Consider the following 19,939-nt stretch of genomic DNA (forward strand, 5'->3'; position numbering starts at 1 on the left):
TGTGTGTGTGGACTCATGAATCAAACTAATTGCAATGTACTAATCCATTCAAAATACAAACAGAATACAGGCCGATGTTGTTTTATTATAATTATCTAAAGCAAGTACAGATAAACTTGCTCCAACTAATTAGAGCAGAAATACAATCTACTACTACTACTAATAATAATAATAATAATGGTGAAGTCAAGTCTTTAGACAAAGAGACAAACAGGACAAGCAATGACAGACAGGTCTAACCTATAAATGAGTGCCTGATTTTCATAACACAAGAATTAAAGACAAGCTATTTATAATTTATATTATAAAAACACCACATCTCTCTTTCAAAAAAAAAACAAAAAACAACTTGAAGTCTTAGCTTGTGGACGAAAGGAGGGTGTGTGTACAACGACAGACACAATCTCGCGTGTAGGCTACTACAGTGAAATTGCAATAAGCATAGGCTACTGTTCACACAATGCAGTGTGGATACATTTAAGCTATACAAATATTATATATATATATATATATATATATATATATATATATATATAAAAAAAATAAACAACGCTAAATATTTTAAGCAAATGTGCAGTCAATCGCCCAGCAGTGTGTTGTATTATTCCCAAAGCAGGTTTCATGATAATACGCGGTCTCATACAAATGCAGCGTCTTCGCTTCATCTATGGAGAAACAGGAGACTTACTCGGACGGGTCTTGAGTCCTCCAACCTCACAAATCCCAGCCTTCAACAGACGAAAAAGCACCAGTTTCACCGTTATACCATTATAATCCATATGTGGCAGCCTGAGCCTGCCCTCCAGCAGCTCAAATATCGCATCATCAAGAGAGAGCGACTGAACGAACCAATGAGAAGAGCATCGGCCTACCGCCGCGAAATACAAACACGACAAACAATATATCACCCAACATTAAACAAAACACAGCATTTCACACAATGAGGATTCATTAAACCGCACAATAAACGTACCAAACGCCATGGAGAAAATGTAAGTTATACTTTCCTATAACGGAAAAGGGAAAACTAGTTTTTGGTAAGGTAAATATTTAATCAACAGCACCTGTCGGAGTTGACTAGCCAGTTAGCAGCTCAAACAGAACTTAAAGTAATTTACCTGTTCAAACGTCGTTATTTTTCTCTCAGAGCTATAAGCTATAAGAACTGAACTGTAGTTTAGCATTGAACGTTCGTGCGTTAGATCGTCTTCGCTTCACATTATAGTCCGATATCGCGGCGTTAACTGTTGAGTCGTTTCTCTAATCACGCCTCAGGTGGCTATTTAAATATTACGTCACGCACTTGACCTTTAGAAACGACGTCATATCCGCCAAGCATTATTAGCCTACCTTGTTTTACTTTTTTAATTTATTTGTAATTAATAATAATGTTTAATGTAATATATTTAATATAAAGTTTTATTTATACAGCGCCTTTATTTTAAATTTTATAGCCTATATTATGACATATCCATTATTTTTTATTTATTTGAATTTTACTGTACTTTGGTCATAATTGTAGCATATTTTATAATGAGATATTAACACCCACTTGTATCTTTTTCCCCAGCATTTCCCTTAAGGAGGGCTTGTACTGTTAATTTTATTTTTTTATTTTATTTTTTTAACGTTTTTTAATTACAAATTAAGTAAATATCAAAATTAAGAGAAACCTGCTCTGATGCACCTGGGGCCAGTTGTTCAAAACTAATCTGATTGGATTATGGCTATCAAATTGGATAAAATCTTGAACATAGGTTGTTCAAAAGAAAAAAGGATTCTGAAATCGGAATAGATCACAAAATCCAATCTTTTGATCTGGATTGTATGACCAGTTTGTGTTTTTTTTTTTTTGTGTGCTTTTCTGTAGCAAGATTTGGAGACCTTTGATAAATAAAAAAAAAGGATTATACTGATCCCAGCAGAAGCATGGATTTCAACAACAAAAATAAGTAATGTAATATGTAATGTAATAAAACTTTAAAATTAGTCGAAAATACACAATTTGTAATCGTGTAATATACAAAAATGTATACTTTTTATTTTCCTCTTGATTAGTTTAACCTTTATAGTGCTAAAGTATAAAGTACACACTGGGCTACCAATAGAGTGGTGCAGGTATGACGTCACTTTGTAGGCCAAAATGCGGAAGCGAGTTAGCATTTTAGCACTTCCAGTTCCATCTCCCAAAGTCAATGTTTTTTTTTTTTTATGGGATTATGGTTAAATGGCTGAAATAGGGTCTGTGGTGAACATAAGATCAATATACTTTCACATTTTATTATATGATACATCAGTATTACCCCACTTGTGATTTTTACAAGTTGTTACGCGTCTGGAAAAAGGCGGTTGCTAATGCTAACAATTGGCTTAATTTAGACTACAGAGTCTGTCGGGGAGATTAAACGTCATCATGCTGAACATCAGCTCAATCCGCTTTTACAGCCTCGTAATGCTTATAATTGTGCTCTTAACTATTCTAACTCAAACTTTCTTGGAAAATGTTTAGTTAAAAACTGAAAGAGTTGTCGGAATGGGGTCAGCCCTATGTTCCCACGGCCCTATGTTCCCACATTTCTAAGAATTTTTTTTTTTACTATTTGTCTAAACCCCAGGTTTAGGGGTGGGGTCAGGGGTAGGCCATTTGTGGGAACATAAGGCTGTGGGAACATAGACATGATCCCGTTGGAATATTAGTGGTGATGACGTTGAAGTTGTGGGACCGTGGTGTAGTTCGTTTATAGCCTACCTTTAGCTTTTTTACTTCTGACGACTGCATTTAAGCTTAAAAGTTCATAAAAGTTGTGTTCATCTGAGAAAAAAGATAATCTGTTAAAATGATCGTGATGGAAAAAACATGTACCTATCATAAACGTAAATGTTAAGCATATTTGATAGTATAAGTGGCAAAGCCATGTTAAATAGTCTACGCAGTGACGTCATTAAAACGTGTGTGCCTGCGTACACTGTGTATGTTATGAGCATGCGCAAAATAAAATCTGTGGTCGTGAGTTCCCAGACCAAAGAGACGATGGTGGTCTATCTGCTGGACTGCTGCAGAAATGTCTAACGCTACAGTAAAGTAAGTTTGTAAATTTGTTTTTGGCGATGATCCAAAAGCCTATGGAAAAATCCTGGGTTTTTGTCGGAACCAGTGTGATGCTAACTGCCGATTGGCCTAAAAAGTGACGTCATATACCTGCACCCATGAATAAAAGATTTTGTCCCTATAAATAATCCCCCAAAACAGATGTCAATAGCAAAGAAAAATATTTAATTTTAACTGTCATTTGTCACAGTATATTAATTACAATCAATCATCAAAGATCAACCAGTCAAAAGTTGTTAACAATTGCATCCCTTATTGCACATCCAGTCAGAACTATAAGGCAATGCTCCCTGTGATTCCACTCGCAAGTAGTCACGTTATGACACGCGAAGCGCCTCTTGAGGACTCCATTTAAGTGCCCAGTTGTACATCCAGTTTTGCTATGAGCAGTGTTGAAGCATGTCTGCTCAGGTACGTTTGCTGCATGAAAATGGGTCATCGTTAGCCATGGTAGGAGTGGATAGGTACTGTCTCCTAATATTATGCCATCCGATCTGCTGTTTTGGAGCTCTCTGTACAGAGCACTCTCCCTCAGGATACGTGCATTATGGAAAGACTCAGGTCACTTCACGACAGCGTCACCCACAAGATGGATGTTGATGCTGTGCCTTCCCTTTCGATTGACATACTCCCAATCCCAATCACTTGTATGTGCACATCAGTGCTCAATAACCCCAATAGTATTGGGCATGTTTTCTATAAGAAAAAGCATGTGCTTGCTCTGGGCAGTCTGGTCATCCTTTGGAAATTAAACGAATTGATTGACACGGCTCACCAATGTGATTGACTCATATTTCATCACATCACTGACAGTTGATTTATTCACTCCTAAATTGTCACCAACAACTTGGTAAAAAGTCCCATTTTTGCATAGAAGCACAGAGCAATGAGGACCTGTTCTTCCACAGACTCCTTCGGGTTCTATGTTGATGTTTTGGCCTAATAAGGTCTGCAATGTACTTAATATCAGCATTCCCAAAGCAAAAGTGAGCATACAGTTCCTCTGATGTGTACTTCTCCAGTGGTTTTGTACGTTCAACATACACTCTTTGATGAAATTCGTTCTATCCAAACTGGTGGTGGCGATGGACAATGCCTGCCATGTCAGTGTCACTCATGTACGTCCTCTGAGAAAGGCTGAATAAGACGACTGTGTGATTGGTCTTTTCAAACACACCCAGAAAACATCACTTAGCTGATGTGCTTTGGCTTGTGTTGACTTCACTCAATCATGACCAAGGCCAATAAACTCTACATTCACCACACCAAAGAGATGGTCGCATGGTCTCAAAAGGACCTAATTTCCCAGTTGCAGAAACCCACACCTTGCTGGAGGGTGTTATGCCTCACCCTTCTTCTACTAAGGGTGGAGAAGTGCCTAACAAAAAGATAATTGAGATGAGATCACCCAAAAAGTGAATGCCATGGTGTATGGCCAGAAGAGAACTACAGAGCAAGTGAAATATATATGGAAAGATAAGAAGGCCAGGGCAACAACGGACCATGTTGAAGCAAAATGCACCAAAACAATGTGGTTCTTGACATCATTGGAGGTAGAAACTCGCAATCTCTGCATGGATTAAGGTGTTTTTGGGGATGGTGAGTCCACGACTGAAAAAGAAAGTGACACAGTTCCTATTGCAGGAGCATTTATTCTGGATCTCAGTCCTGTTGAGGAACCTGGTGGATCCTCACTGGTAGATCCAGTAGTTATTGCCACATGAGCTCAGAAAAGAGGCCAGAAGTGTTCTTTCCCAAGCAAAGATGATGATGCCTAAATCACTTGTTAAACGAGAATCCGAAAGAGCAGAAATACGGATTCATCTGGCAGAGGAACACATCACTCTTACCCAACTACTGCAAACCAAAGCAAGACCTGAGATTCAACTCGTAAAAGCAGAGCTTCAGCGGTGCTGGACTCTCTTCAAATGAAGAGCTCTAAACATTATTTTGTTAACTATTGGCCATTTAGCCTCTTTATGATTTAAGTCACATGTTCCAATGGATTTGTGTATAATGTATATTTGTTTGTATTTATTTGTTGTGGGTCAGCTGAACGGTCTGACTGTTGAAATTAAAGTGAAAAAGGAAGGGGATGTTTGTATTATTTTGTCTTCAAAAAAAAAAAAAACATTTAAAGTGACCCCACATTGACCATTATTTTATTTTTTTACCATAGCTGGTAATCTACAAAGTGATTTGATTGCTAATAATCCGGATTTGGCAATCTGAAAAAGTGTGCATCTGGATCAGGGTGATCCAATCCTATTTTGCTCAAAAGTAAGATGGATAACCTGATCCTGGATAGCAAAACATGGGATTTCCAAATCCTGATCAAACTTTTTGAACAGCTGGGCCCTGGACAGGTTTGAGAAGCAGTGTTCTAGGGTACTGTGCTCTGTCGCATTTCATGGGGCATTCAGTTTATTTTTCCTCATTTAAATGGTTTTATATTTAAGTGAAAAGTACTTTTGGAAAATGTAATCATCATGTATGAGATCAAAATTTCAGTTTTATCACTAGCTGAATAAATTGTCTAAAATGCAAGTCCCTTAATATTAACTTGTTTTATAAACTCAACATCACATTTTTAATCATACAGATGATAGAAAAACAGCACTTGTGAGATATTAACTATATCATGATTTTAATATTAAAAATCAAGAACCTGAACAGGGACATAGCACAAATAATATATTGTATAGGTAGGTATAGTAAAGGGCGGTAGGACCAGAATGAACAGAAATCAAGAGATAAAGGTATTCAACATACAATCCAAAGAAAATTTTAAAGAGAAGAGCAAATATGCCAGAAATTTTTAGACTTCTGGTGTAAAACATAAGTTAGATTTCAAATGGTAAAAGGGATGCAATTTGACAGCCAAATATTAACAGAAGGGACATGAGGAGTGGACCATAACAAAACTATAAATGTTTTCCTCGTCAAATAGGTACCAAAATGCAACACACATTCTAGGCCATGATCAAGGTGTAAATTGGCTACTCCGACAAGGCAAAAGATTTACCAATAATCTTCTGAACAGTTCTATGAATTTTTTTCCAGTAAGCTTTGATCATATCGCAATCCCAGAATACATGCATCAGGACCAATAGACTTACACTTGAAACATTTGGACAATTTAAATTTAGACAAAAACAAATGGACACAATTTAAACATATTATTGTGTCTTTATTTAACAATTTAATAACTTTAACCAATAAACTTTAAAATGATCTGAGAATATAATACAATAAAATATTTTCACAATAGAAAACACTTCATGGTTTGTGTACAAATGTTTCCAAACATCAGTGAAACCTGAACAAAAAAGTGAAAATTCATGATGAAATGTAATAATGGTGCAAAAAAGTGATTAATGGAAAATACCTAAACAACCACATGAAAAATGAACAACCACAACAAAACGAACACTGTATTGATGGTCTGTATGAACCATTTCTGTTAACTGCTTTCACTGTGTGAAACCCTGATCATGCCAAATACATTACATGGATAACACAACAAAAAGTTGAACTCCTCCTGCACTCAATTGAAGGGTTTGACGATTTTCATGGAGATGTAGTTCTGAAAAAAACAAAAAATAATGAATTAGCATTGTACATCTTAAGTGAAAAGTCTGAACATAACCTTTGTGAAAGGATTGATGAAGTGAGCCCTTACTGGTAATGAATACAACAAGATCCCAATGAATAATAGCACCAAGACTAGCACAATCAGGCCGATGAACATCCACTTAAATTTTCGCCACACTATGAACTTGCACGTCTTGCATGGACTTGAGAACCAAAAGAATGAGGTTTCGGGTCGCCTGAGAGGTTTAAAAGAGAAACAAATCTTGAGGCCATCTTCTGTTAACACACAGAACAATAAACGTATATAAAGCGAGAACTCAATTACTTAGGAGGATCCAGTTTCGGATTCATATTGGGCTCATCTCTGCCTTTTCCAGCAGGTCTCTCATCCGCTTCCTTCTCATTCACAATCTCCAAAGTCAACTCCACCTTTCCCTGAAACAACATATAAACAAGGCCCAATTAAAAGAATACAGTTGATGGACCCCATTGACTTCCATAGTAGGAAAAAAAAATACTATGGAAGTCAATGGGTCTGCCCCTATTGAAGGAGTCAAATACCGCCTTGCTTGAGTAGGGAATACTTTTTAACAAACTTATAGTCACAATGGTGTTGACTTGTAATGTTGCAAGGTGCAAGTATTCAAAGTAAATGTTTAACGGGTGCGAGTTATTTTTGGTTTCCAGTAAAGGATCCAGAGCATTAAAGGCTGCAAAGAATCATAAATATGGAGAGAACGCCACAACGGAAAATCTGACATCTGTGCTTGTAGTCTCAATATCAAACAGGATGACTCTGAACACAGTGTCTTAGGTCAAATGGAGGGGGAAAAACTGAAAGAAACGGTTGTTGTGTCAGTTGATTTGGAAGAAAAGGAGCAGGGAGCAGCTTCTGCCCAACCCCCCGAAACAAAAACAAAAATCTGTTGACATATTGTTCCATTTTACCATAACGCTGTGTAAAGAGTAGACAAAGTACGATAACATTTTTCAGTGATGAACCTATTCTTACAATAACTTTTGTTAATAATCCTCTTACGATCCATATGTCCGTGGGCGGGGATACAAAAATGCTTAAAGGGATACTCCACTTTTTTTGGAAATAGGCTCATTTTACAACTCTCTGAGTTAAACAGTTGAGTTTTACCGTTTTCGAATCCATTCAGCCGATCTCCGGGTCTGGCAGTACCACTTTTAGCATAGCTTAGCATAGATCATTGAATCGGTTGTAAAATGAGCCTATTTCCAAAAAAAGTGGAGTATCCCTTTAAAGGTATGGTTCGGAGTAAAATCAACCTAGTGTCCTTTGCACCATGACCCCGAGCCAAACACCCCCCCCAGAAGCTTTTTTTCCCTTGGTTGAACATTATTAAAGTTAGAGCTTATTTAGAGAAATCAGCCGAATGGCTTAGTGCAGGCGTTAATGGATCCAAGGATGCATCTCGTAAATTACCCCACTAATAATGCCCAGAATGGTACCAAACTTCAACAGTAGTACAAATAGGTTCTGTACTCATAAAACGAGGCATTGTAAAGTTTGTAAGTACATCAGGAGTTTATTTAAATAACACTTGCCTGACGGCTCATGCTACTGCTAACTTTCCAATGCCTCGTTTTATGAGTACAGAACCTATTTGTTTCAAGTGTAAGTCTAACCTAATTTCTCGGACCAGGTAACACAAAAAGTAAACATTGTTCATTTGCATATACTACCAAAATTGGAACAATACAAAGTGGATTGAAAATTGGTGAACATACACTTTAAAATATGGAAGAGCATTTAATATCCATTAGGAATTGACTGGATCATGAAAAATTTGTGTCATACTGCACCATACAGGAACAAACACGCGCGCACACACACACACACACACACACACAAAAAGACAAGATTATTTGCATTAGCTGTACTTACACCAAGCTCCCTCTTCCCATCTTTATCCATGTAGCATGGCCACCATCCTCTAACTGTCTTCTGGTCAAAAAGAGACTTGAATTGGTCTGATTTTGGAAGCGTAGTTCCATCCGGCACCATGCTAAGGTTACATTTCTCTGGTGTTTTGGAAGGGTTGATGAGGTGGTGCAGATCAAGTTCAATAGCACCTGTAACACAAGAGAGATAATACACAAGAGGACCCAAAAATGTAAAGAAAAATAAAATTCCCAAAAGCTCAGAAAGGAGCTGCATACAGACATCTCACCTAGGTAATCATCCAGTGAGAATTTGTCATTATCCCATATTTGAACATTCAGCTTGGGTGGGATTCTAAACTCTGATTTGTCAAGGTTCCAGAAATGCTCCTTTTTTATTGTAAAAGAAAGAGAATATTTGAATACGTCCAAGTGCTTTTCATAACACATTAAACAGCCAATCTAAATTACCTTTTTAGATACAAGACATAGCTGCTCCGCAGGCAGGTATTCAAATCCAAAGATAAATCTCCAGTTGAAATTTCCATCACCATCCAAAGAGCGATAATGGACATCTGTTTTTTGCTTATCTTCTTCCATACCCGGCATCCAACTAATCAAAGAAACAAATGCATTGAAAAATAAGAAATGTATTTTGTAAAACACATTAAAGTGCCCCATTATGCTTTTTTTGGATATGACCTATATAATAATATAGCTGTTCATTAATGTAAAAGGTTTTGCAAAATATTAAAGAGTAGATAGTTCTTGTCTCCAAAAAGACAGAATCGGTTCTGAACTGCCTGAAACAAGTAATTAGCAATTCGAGTCTTACTTCCTGCTCGAACCTCTGCAGGGTTCAGGCTTGTAACAAATTTGCAATATGCCAACCTAAGGTCCTCATTGGCTGCCCGTGAACAACGTCTACTTTGACTCGCCCTCAAACACTGTAGTTGTAGCTGAGGCCTGGAAGAGATTGTTTCATGTTGAGAAGACACTGTTCTACATTACGAAAGCAAATCCGCTTGCGAAGGATGAGGTTCGAATTAATACTGTAAAGCCAACGCCATCGTTTCTGTTCGTATCACTGCGTTTCAAGTGCCAAGGAAGCCTCTGGAGCTGAAATTCAGATATGGCAATGGGCATTTCGTTTCTGACACACAACAGACCAATCACAAAAGACTAGACCATCTGATCAATCAGAGCAGAGTATGCTCTCGGATTGGAGGGGTTTAGAGAGACAGAAACCTTGATCAAACCATTTCAGGCGCTGTGAGAAAAGAGGTGATGCTGCAATGTATATTGGGAAAATTAGTGTTTTTTGAGCTAGGATGCATGTAAACCTATTGTAGGAGACCTCAAACAAAATTAGGAATCTTTAAAATAGCATAATAGCGGCACTTCAAAGCAAGACACCAAGTGAATAAGGCTAGAAATTTAACCTATCAATCAGGGAAATATGGTGATATCTATTAATCATAGTACATAAAGACAATTGTTTTGTCAAAGTTTTCTGAAACATTGTGTTTGAATATACAAATGAGACTATCTTTAGAAATATGAACTCATTCGCATACATTTCCATAACAGAAGATAAAGCCAGGTTCAAAATGTTTGTTTCATTTTGTTGGCACAAAATCCCCTACCTAAAAACCTTTAACTCTAATATCTCTTTTTATCATTCCATGAAATAGAAAATACTGTCAACAGCCAGAAAAAATTTAAATCACCATTATTTTTAGGAAATAAATGTTAAATAAATCAGGGGAATGATATATGAACAAACCCCTCTGTAAAAACCTTCGGTATATAGATAGGTAAAAGTTTTGTGTATGTAAGTGTGATTGCTGAAGTGGAGATTTCTGGCTCATTGTGTGAGAAAAACACATTTTGAGAAAACAGTATTTAAAGATATGTATGGTTATGGAAATCTACAGACAAAGACTTCATAAAAAAAAAAAAGAAAAAAAAAAAGAACATTTTTTAAAGTGTTAAAAATAATTATATATATTACAGCCCACTTAAATGTGTATTTTGGGTGTTTTCTTTCCACTAGTCTGAAATAACATCTTATGAAAGCAAAATAGCCCAAAATCTCAATGGTTTTTGTCTGTATTGTCTTGCCTTAAGAGACAGCAAAGATTTTTTACATACCCCTTTACATAGACGTCACTCATATTTTCACCAGTAATGCTGGTTTCATCCAAAACGACGTCAGACGTGTTCCAAACGATGACTCGCAGAAAGTATCTGATAAAAAGATTCAACATGAGTCTATCGTCGATAAACATAAAAGTAGAACTGAAAGTACCAATTTCTTCTCACTTTTTTGCCTTGCGTGGAGATATGTCAAAAGGAGGTCCAGGAGGCCCAAGGCCTTTGGGGAAAATGTCAACCCACATCTGGAGTTTTCCCTATAAAACAGATAAAGCAGTGTTTTGAGCTTGCTTTCAAACAAAAAGGGGTCTATAAAGTATATCACAGGAACAACCAGCTAGTAAGCAGCCTCACACCTGCGGGAGAGTCGGTTGGAAGCTACTAAAAAGAGTTCTGGTTTCAACATGCTCCGGAACAAGGCCTTGAGTTCTGAGGACGTGCAGGGCGATCCGTTCACTTGGCGGACCCAGGTGTTCGTGAATTTTCTTGTTTGCTTCTGAAATGCATACATATAAGGTATAACTAGACAGCTTTGAATGTTGGCTTGACAAAACATTGACTAGAACTTTCAAACAGCTTTTATAATATAATACATTAACAGTTTGTCAAGCCATCACAATGGTGTTCAAAAGAACAAATAGCTCTTAAAATCACCAAAGTCAGAGAGGCAATACAATCGGCCACCAAAGGATAAAGTGTTTCCATTGTCTTCACTCCTGGGTCGACTCAATCCTTTCAAACGGGCATGATGTTCAAGAATCTGAGATGGTTTGAGCTGATCACGCCACTGGTTTGATCCAGAACTATTTAATGAATAATACATTAGTTAACTAATGTCTTTACTGTTGTCCTCAATGAAAATACTAAGTTTGCATTAAATAAATTGTATGGGTCTCACATGCAGTATGTCTGGGGTAAACCACAGTAGGAACCGAAGAGAGAAAGGAAGCGGTTTTCTAAGTCAATCACTGTCTCCCCAACTTTCTCATCACGGGTGAGCAAATCAAAGTCATAGACGGCAATTTTCAGGTCTTTGTCTTGTGGGAGGAAGCATGTCATTTCAAACATTCTGTTGAGAGAACAGAAAACCGTTATAGGTCAGTCCTCGTCTGAATGCACGATAAACTCTCAATAAATCTATGGCATTCATTACCTGCCAAACACGGGGTTGAGTGAATACGGCACATAGTTGTCTCTGTCATCAATAGACTTTTTCCCCAAAGAGATTTTGATGTATGGGTCACACTGAAAAAGAAAAGGAACGTTGCTTTTTCTTTTTACTTAGAAGGAATTCAACAAATTGAGTAACTGAAACTCAAAATTAGTCTTCTAAAATGCTAAATGATAAGTACTTTGCCATTGTTGTCTTTGGGTTGCAGGTCGATAGCTTGAACCACGTAGATTCTGACCACACACTCCTGAGAGACGCTGTCGGGCAGCTCTCTGAACTGACGTGGCGGAGGAGCCACCCCTGGATCATCTGGCAATGGGTAGACCTTAAAGGAGCCCTGAAAACAATCAATTGGAATTATTAGAATTAGCCTCAGCATATTAGAATGATTTATGAAGGATCATGTGACACTGAAGATTAATAACAACAACAATTAATTTCGATTACACAACCAAGAACATGAAATGCTGTTTTCAGCCCATTTTAATTCTATAATGTGACATTTCCAATTGATACAGAATATTCCAACAACAAAAAAAACATTGTAGCATGTTATAAGTACCAAATCCATTCATTTGTAGACCAAATTAATAAAACATCTTGCCTTGAATTCTCCAACTACAGCGGGATCATCATCGTCACTTTCTTTTTTCCCACGTTGCAATTTGAATGTTTTGCAGAAATCGGTAAGACCCATGAATTCATTTACACTTTCAAGCTCACAGTCAAACACCTATGAAAGCCAACAAAACAAGAACATGGTTACAAGTGCTAAACAGTACAAGAACTCCAGTAAAAATAACCTTTGTGGATCCAAGCATTCTAAAGTCATGCAATAGCTTTGTGTAAGGAACAAACCAAGATTGAAGTTGTTATTCACGGAAAATCTTTTTCTCCAATGAGTTGTTAACCGCTCACCAAGATCACTAAATCAGTGAACTTATTTAGTCCAGGTTTTGAGAACTGGACCAACTCATTCATTCAAAAGATCAGATTCAAAAGAAAAATTTGGTTCACAAATCAGACATCTGTACTTCTCATGAGCATTCATTAATGCACTAAGGAAAGCTAGGGCGGACGTTATGATCTCCAGTGAATAACGCCTTCGAAAATCGAATGAAATGCCCAAATAATAATGAAAATCTGTTCCTCACAAAGCAAATGTATGGCTTGAGAAGAATAGCACAACTTTCGTGGTGCTTTGAAAGCCTAAGCCTTTTAGTCTATGCAATAACATACCTTAAATCTAGAAAGATATTTAGCAATTTATTAAATGTAACATTAAATAAATATTCATATCTACATGGTTTAGCTAGACAGAACTCACTTCTAATGTGTCATAACCTTTGTCAAGGTATGGGCGGCATTTCTCACTCTCTCCAACAGAAGCATAAAACTTACTCCACCAATCAACAGTCTCTTTCTCCTGTAAGGTTAATAAAATGGACAGTTTCATTGTCACGATAGAGCTAATAGAGATATGATAAACTATCATCAACTTATCAAACTTATGTTAATTGGAAAGTGTGTAAACTTGTCACAGAACTCACCTTCTCACGCTGTTGAAACACCAGGAAATGCGCACAGAGACACACACACACACACACACACACACACAGAGAAAAAAAACAAAAAAAATGTTAAGTTGGAATATTATTAGGCTTGGAAACCCTTTTACATATATGTAAGGTTTCAGTCTAATTGCAACTTTATCAGTGTAACAAGATTTAAAATAAATGTTTTTATCTCAAATATAAGTAAAAAGGAAATTTATACTAGCATTTCAAGTGCTGAATGTAAATTTTATAAAAATTTAAAAAGCAAATTGACAAATGTATACACTGATCAAGTTTATTTAATACTTTCCTTCATTATTAAATACCTTTAGTACACAAGGGAGTTCATTTTAAATTGAGCAATAGGATAAAGTTAGTTAATTGAATGCAGACAAGCAAATATGAATGCAGACAAAAAATTAAATGTTGAATTCAGAAAGGCAGTAGAGAAACTGAATGCGAAAAACAGCACACTTCAATGTAATTTAGTAGGATTTCATGTATAGAAGGTCAGCTGTACAAAATCACCTGAATGGGAAATGAGATTGATCATTCTGAGCACAACATATTGATTAGAGATTCCCTCAATTTAACCCAATTCTAACTACAGAAGAGTCACACAATCAGCCTGAGCGGGAGGTAAACTTAAAGTCCCCCTGTGTTGAAAAATCAAGCTTTTAATGTTGTTTATATGTTTTTAATAAGACAAACCATGTGCAAATTCATCAGTCAACACAGTTGCTGAGTATTTTCTCCTCAAAACTGCAGTGAACCAAAGACAGTCTCAAAAACAGTTTGAAATCACCTGTTCTCTATGCCACAAACATGTTGTAACCAATCACGTTAATGTGTGATCATCAATGAGTGGATCTCTGAGCTGGTGTGAGTGAGTGGAGACGGGGCAAATTTGCATATTCATAGAACTGCATAAACTAAATGAAGCAAGGTTATAGTTACATTCAAGCTATTTTATGGCATGAAGATTTTTTATTTTTTTTCAAGGAAAAAACAATTTTGGATCATCAAAAATGACAATTAAGTTTTAAGGGATAAAATTGACTACAGGGGGACTTTAAGTGTTGGTGTTGAAGAATGTAATTTCAGTGCCTCTAGTGGCACCAAACAGAATTGCAATCTGTTCTGTGATCAGCCTGACCAGGCCAGGCATAACACTGGTTAAACCACAATGGCATCGGTTTGGTACCGTTAGTGCTAATGCAGAAATTACACACTTCACACACACTCGGAATTACATTTAATTACAAAATTCAGGCATTTTGATTGAAGTGCCTTATTACTATACATACTTGAAGTTGACTAGCAGTGCCCATTTTGTCAACAGCAGCTGAGATGCCATACATATACTGAAATTCACAAAGTTAAAAAAATAGATTCATACAGATGTGTGTACCACCATTTCCGTTATGTTCCGAAAAGAACCTGTAGCTCATCTGAATTATATAACAATTAGGCTATTCATCTCATAGTGAAAACCATATAGCCTACCAAAATTTCATTAACAGTAGAAGTGAAATCTTATTGTAGTAATGTTGAAATCAGGGGTACCGTATTACATTTTAAAGTCACGTACGAGGGAATTTTGGTCCCATCAGCGAGGCACGCAAACATGACAGTCACGAAACTAAGCTTTTCTTTGACTGTTTGTTTTTATAAGATGGTCTTTTTACACTCGCGATCTTCTAACATTTCACTCTGATACACCGTATGCTGGCACACTCGTTTTACGAGTATTTGCCGCCACCTATTGTTGCGGGTTTATTATTGACATGTATAAGTCTACACCAGGGGTGGCGAACGTTGGTCCTGGAGAGCCACAGTCCTGCAGAGTTTTGCTCCAACCCTAATCAAACACACCTGAAGGTCAGGTGACCATCAAGGTCTTAAGGGTTACTAGAAAGCCACAGGCAGGTGAGTTTTATCAAGGTTGGAGAAAAACTCTGCAGGACAATGGCCCTCCAGGACCGATGATCGGCACCCCTGGTCTACACCATGAATATAGGACAACCCTGTTTTTTCAGATGCATTTCTAAGAAAAAAAAACATTGACTTATATTCAGAACAATACGGTACATAGTTTTCCTCTCACAAGGTGAGACTAAAGGGATCATTCACCCATGAATGAAAATTACATCAGTATTTACCCATCCTAAAGTGGTTCCAAACCCGTCAGACTGACTTTCAACTTCGGAACACAAATAAAACAACTTTTTTTGTGAAATCGGAGAGCTTTCTTACCCTCCATTGACAGTCGACACAACTACCATTTTGACGCTTCAAGAAATTCATAAAGAGATGTAAAACTAATCCATATGAATTGAGCGGTTTATATGATAAACAGATATTCCCTTTTATTCCCATATAAACATTGATCAGCGAACAAACAGAAGCTCGACCATACTTGCTTTGACGCATGAGAACAAACCTCACTGGTTTTTGCAGAAGCTCAAACGTGTTGCGTGACACATGAGAATGAATCTAATTGGTTCTTGCGCAGCACATCAAGCGAACATCCTTGAGCTTCCGTTTACCACAACGGATGTGTGAGTTGATGAATATTTGTGTGAATAAAAGCCTAAATTAAATCTGTTCAGCATATAAATCGATTGTGTCTCTTTAAAAAATTTGGACTAAACCACTTAATTCATATGGATTAGTTTTACGATATCTTTATGAACGTTACTGTTGTCATTGCATAGCTGCCAATGGGAAGGACAGAAAGCTCTCAGATTTCATTAAAAAGATCCTCATTTGTGTTCTGAAGATGAAAGAAAGTTGGGTTTGGAACGACACAAGGGTGAGTAATTAATGACTAATGTACTAACCCTTTCAGTTCCTAAACCTACTAAACCAAGTGACTTGGTACCAGTACCTGAGCTTCTAGAAGATGCTGTCTGCCGTCATCAATGTTTACATGGAGGTCTCTTGGACCAGCTGCCATCAAAGACACTGCAGGAAAAGAGGAGAAAAAAAAAGGAGAAAAAAAAGAAAAGAAAAAAGTAGAATGCTGATAAATATTCTTTCAAATTTCCTGAAGGCTGTACACAAAAATCAGCATTATATATATATATATATATATATATATATATATATATATATATACACACACACCTCTCTATATATACACTACCATCTCTATGTATACATCTCTATATATACACACATCTCTATATATCCATCCGTATATGTATGTGGAGAGAGAGAGAGAGAGAGAGAGAGAGAGAGAGAGAGAGAGAGAGAGAGAGAGAGAGAGAGAGAGAGAGAGAGAGAGAGAGAGAGAGAGAGAGAGAGAGAGAGAGAGAGAGAGAGAGAGAGAGAGAGAGAGAGAGAGAGAGAGAGAGAGAGAGAGAGAGAGAGAGAGAGAGCCACCACACCTAAGGCAGAAGATACCTGCCTAAGAGAACTCAAAGTTTGAATGAAGTTTGGACTGAATTAATTGCCAAAGATTAATAGTTACTGTTAAAAGATGACCTAACTGTTTTAGGAATATCAATACAATGTCAATTACCTCTCCCTTAAGAAAAAAAAGATAAAAAGATAAATCAGTAAACAGAAAGGTGTGAAGGGGACGTACTTTTTGAAGACATGGCAACTTCAGGTACTATGGCATAAGGGTCACATCGAAACTCTTCCAGGGAACTTATTGTGCACTGACCCACCACAGGTTTCCTTCCAAAGGGTCTGTGGTCGATGACTTTCAGCACTATAGGGGGAGCATACATCTCTTCTTTGGGTAGAAGCTAAAGATACAAAACAAGATGCTGATCGCATATGGTCTATGGCCTTAAAAAAGCATTTGGAAAATGAAACCACATTCAAATGTAATTGAATGTCATTTGATATTTTGCAGTCTAATGCAAAGCAAGAGCATTTATTTGAAAGAATTACAATGCCTTTTCTCAACAGGTAGAGATGGATGCTCACCACTTTTAAAAAGAGGACATTTCCTTGGAAATTAGGACACTTCTTCATGTTCTTGATGACCGCTGTCAGAACTCTCTCTCCTCCGCACTCGACCACCAGACTGGGTGAAGTAACTGGAGCCAGCTGATACGTCTTCATGTTACGCAATCCCCATGCTAGTACCTGCAAATATCAAACATCATTGTGTAAAATTTGGTGTTTGTGTGCATGTTTTACATTCAATAAATGGTATTTTTTGGACTGGAGAGGAAGCTTTAATAGTACATTATCTAGACAGATTAAGGAAATAAATTTGGCATGAAATGACCCCTTTTAAACAACTCCCAAAAAGGACATAAATCTGACCTCTATGGCAGTGAGTTGCACCACCGGTCGTACCCCTTGAGGAACCATATAGAGCTTCTCTCCTCGTTTAGCAGGAGCAAGGGGAAGTTCAGTGTCATCTCCCTAGAGTAGACAACATATGAATTATCAAGCAGAATTATATTTGAACCACAGAGCAGCCATTAAAGGGATAGTTCACCCAAAAATGTAAATTCTGTCATCATTTACTCACCCTTACGTTGTTTCTTTCTTCTGTTGAACACAAAAGAAAATATTTTGAAAAATGTTGTACACCAGAAAGTTGATGATAGACTTTGACTTCCACAGTAAAAAAATAGCTGCTATCAACTTTCTGGCAACCAAGATTCTTCAAAATATCTTCTTTTGTGTTCAGCAGAAGAATGAAACTCATACAGGTTTGGAACAAGTTGAGGGTGAGTAAAGTACATAATTTCTAGGTGATCTATCCCTTTAATATGGTTAAAATGACCCAAATTCCATACCTTGGTCTTCAAAATGAGCTCTGCAGCCACTAAAACCTCCCCAGCAGGAGCATTTTTGTGCATTACAGGCTCCCAGAGGAGTTTAGGTGATCCATCCACGCCTGAAGTCAACTTCACCAAAGGTACACATGTACTTCTGCCAAGCATTTCATCTTTACCCTAACAGGATGAACAAATTGCAAATCATTCACACTATGGGGACACTTGCATTCTAAAAGGCAAGAAATAGAATAGCTAATATTCGTAAGGTTTACCAGTAAACAACAAATTCTGTTTATATGTGATCCATTTTTTTTATTATATATAAAAAAAGATCTTTTGTGTTGTAAATAGTGAACTATTTTTGAAAATTGAATAGGCATCCTGAGACACCTTGAGAAGCCGATATTGTCAACTGAGTGGAGTAAAGTGAGAGTATAAATATATCAGACTAACCACTTGATCACGGTCAAAGATTTCCATAACCACTCTGGGTGGATTCTGGGCGAGAGACTGGGGATCACCATAGATTTCCACATTTTTAAATATAAGAGTCTGATCCCATGTCGGGTTCAAGGTGCTTTGGATTGTCTCTGTTGTTTGGCTGTGATGCAAGAACGACACATGGACGTATGGATCTGCAATTTAAACCAATATGATTTTAGTTATAATAAAAGCTAGGTCACTTTCCAGATTATTCTAAGTTTAAGACAAATCAGCAATATCAAAACTGCTATGGGACCTGAGAAGCTGTCATTGTCCAGAGCAGAAAGGTTTCTGGCCTGGTAAACATAGACTCTCAAGTGGTATGCACTGGGTCCTGAAAGAAAATCAGGCTTAACGTTAATAAAATGGATATTCTGGAAAAGGTCTTTCTGTAATCTCTGTCCTCAATGATCTCACTGTCAAATGTGCATGATACAGTTGGCCTGTTTGCACCAAACTGCTGAACTGAAGCTTCTTCTTTGGTGCCTTTTTCTTCAACTTTAGATTCCATGTCAACTCCCTGTCAAGTAAATCAACAGTGAAAAGCTCATTATGTGGGCAATAAAAAGTAGGATAGTATTAGGATAAGAAATGGGAAACTTTGATGCTAACCAGAGCCCCCTCCAGTTTGAAAATGGCAGAGGCTCCAACTCGACCAGAGGGTGCCATCTTCCTTCTCCAGCGCCGCCGGCGGAAGGTGTCAGAGGATCGCTGCTGCCTGTGGAACTTCCAGCCAATGAGCGAGGAGTATTCCCATCCTTCTGCATCTCCTGTATCCTTCTTCTGCATGTCAGACAATTAGAAAATACATTTTATAAAAGGCACAATCTAAAAAAAGATCTTTTAAAATGCACAATATACACTTGCATCAGTGGCTGTTTTGACACCAGGAATCCTTTTGCGAGGACGGATCATTCTTCTGCGACGATGAACATGATACATCTTCTCAGCTGCCACCCAAGATTTGGGCTTATCATCAGGTGGAATGGTGACACCATATTCCCAACCTAAACTCACAAATACACATCATACAATTGCCTTAGAATTTTTATTCTCAGGTCATCAACATGAAATCGGTTACTGTCATTTAAAACCTATATGACTTTCTATTGTGGATGCCATGTTTGACAGCACATTTTTCACAGTGAAAGAAAACCAGAAGCTGCCAGGCTCCAGAAAAAGGCAAAGCATACCATAAAAGGCACCT

General features: G+C 37.4%; 1 protein-coding gene and 1 pseudogene across 4 annotated transcripts in view; both read right to left on the reverse strand.

The window, feature by feature from the left end:
* Positions 1-3,335: 3,335 nt before the first annotated feature.
* Positions 3,336-4,297, reverse strand: LOC311096546 (putative nuclease HARBI1; annotated as a pseudogene). The gene is made up of 2 exons: positions 4,287-4,297; positions 3,336-4,156 (listed from the first exon to the last, which is right to left on the reverse strand). The product of its transcript is annotated as a putative nuclease HARBI1 (transcript).
* A 1,434-nt stretch (positions 4,298-5,731) lies between these two features.
* myof (myoferlin) overlaps positions 5,732-19,939 on the reverse strand; it is a 32,257-nt gene continuing 18,049 nt past the window's right edge. For all 3 annotated transcript variants that reach the window (XM_084134410.1, XM_084134411.1, XM_084134409.1), the window contains 25 exons: positions 19,600-19,739; positions 19,345-19,515; positions 19,150-19,252; positions 18,989-19,066; positions 18,703-18,884; positions 18,268-18,426; positions 17,786-17,887; positions 17,441-17,602; positions 17,091-17,256; positions 16,383-16,465; positions 13,270-13,368; positions 12,547-12,675; positions 12,124-12,279; positions 11,925-12,016; positions 11,670-11,840; positions 11,426-11,574; positions 11,128-11,267; positions 10,940-11,028; positions 10,769-10,864; positions 9,086-9,227; positions 8,905-9,004; positions 8,619-8,806; positions 7,029-7,138; positions 6,792-6,939; positions 5,732-6,695 (listed from right to left, as the gene is read on the reverse strand). In XM_084134410.1, the coding sequence (XP_083990536.1) occupies positions 6,657-6,695; positions 6,792-6,939; positions 7,029-7,138; positions 8,619-8,806; positions 8,905-9,004; positions 9,086-9,227; positions 10,769-10,864; positions 10,940-11,028; positions 11,128-11,267; positions 11,426-11,574; positions 11,670-11,840; positions 11,925-12,016; positions 12,124-12,279; positions 12,547-12,675; positions 13,270-13,368; positions 16,383-16,465; positions 17,091-17,256; positions 17,441-17,602; positions 17,786-17,887; positions 18,268-18,426; positions 18,703-18,884; positions 18,989-19,066; positions 19,150-19,252; positions 19,345-19,515; positions 19,600-19,739 (3,194 nt within the window). In that variant the 3' untranslated portion in view covers positions 5,732-6,656. The remainder of the gene's footprint in view (positions 6,696-6,791; positions 6,940-7,028; positions 7,139-8,618; positions 8,807-8,904; positions 9,005-9,085; positions 9,228-10,768; positions 10,865-10,939; positions 11,029-11,127; positions 11,268-11,425; positions 11,575-11,669; positions 11,841-11,924; positions 12,017-12,123; positions 12,280-12,546; positions 12,676-13,269; positions 13,369-16,382; positions 16,466-17,090; positions 17,257-17,440; positions 17,603-17,785; positions 17,888-18,267; positions 18,427-18,702; positions 18,885-18,988; positions 19,067-19,149; positions 19,253-19,344; positions 19,516-19,599; positions 19,740-19,939) is intronic.

The sequence above is a fragment of the Abramis brama genome (genome assembly GCF_963993115.1).
Source record: "Abramis brama genome assembly, chromosome: 14".
Taxonomy (NCBI): domain Eukaryota; kingdom Metazoa; phylum Chordata; class Actinopteri; order Cypriniformes; family Leuciscidae; genus Abramis; species Abramis brama.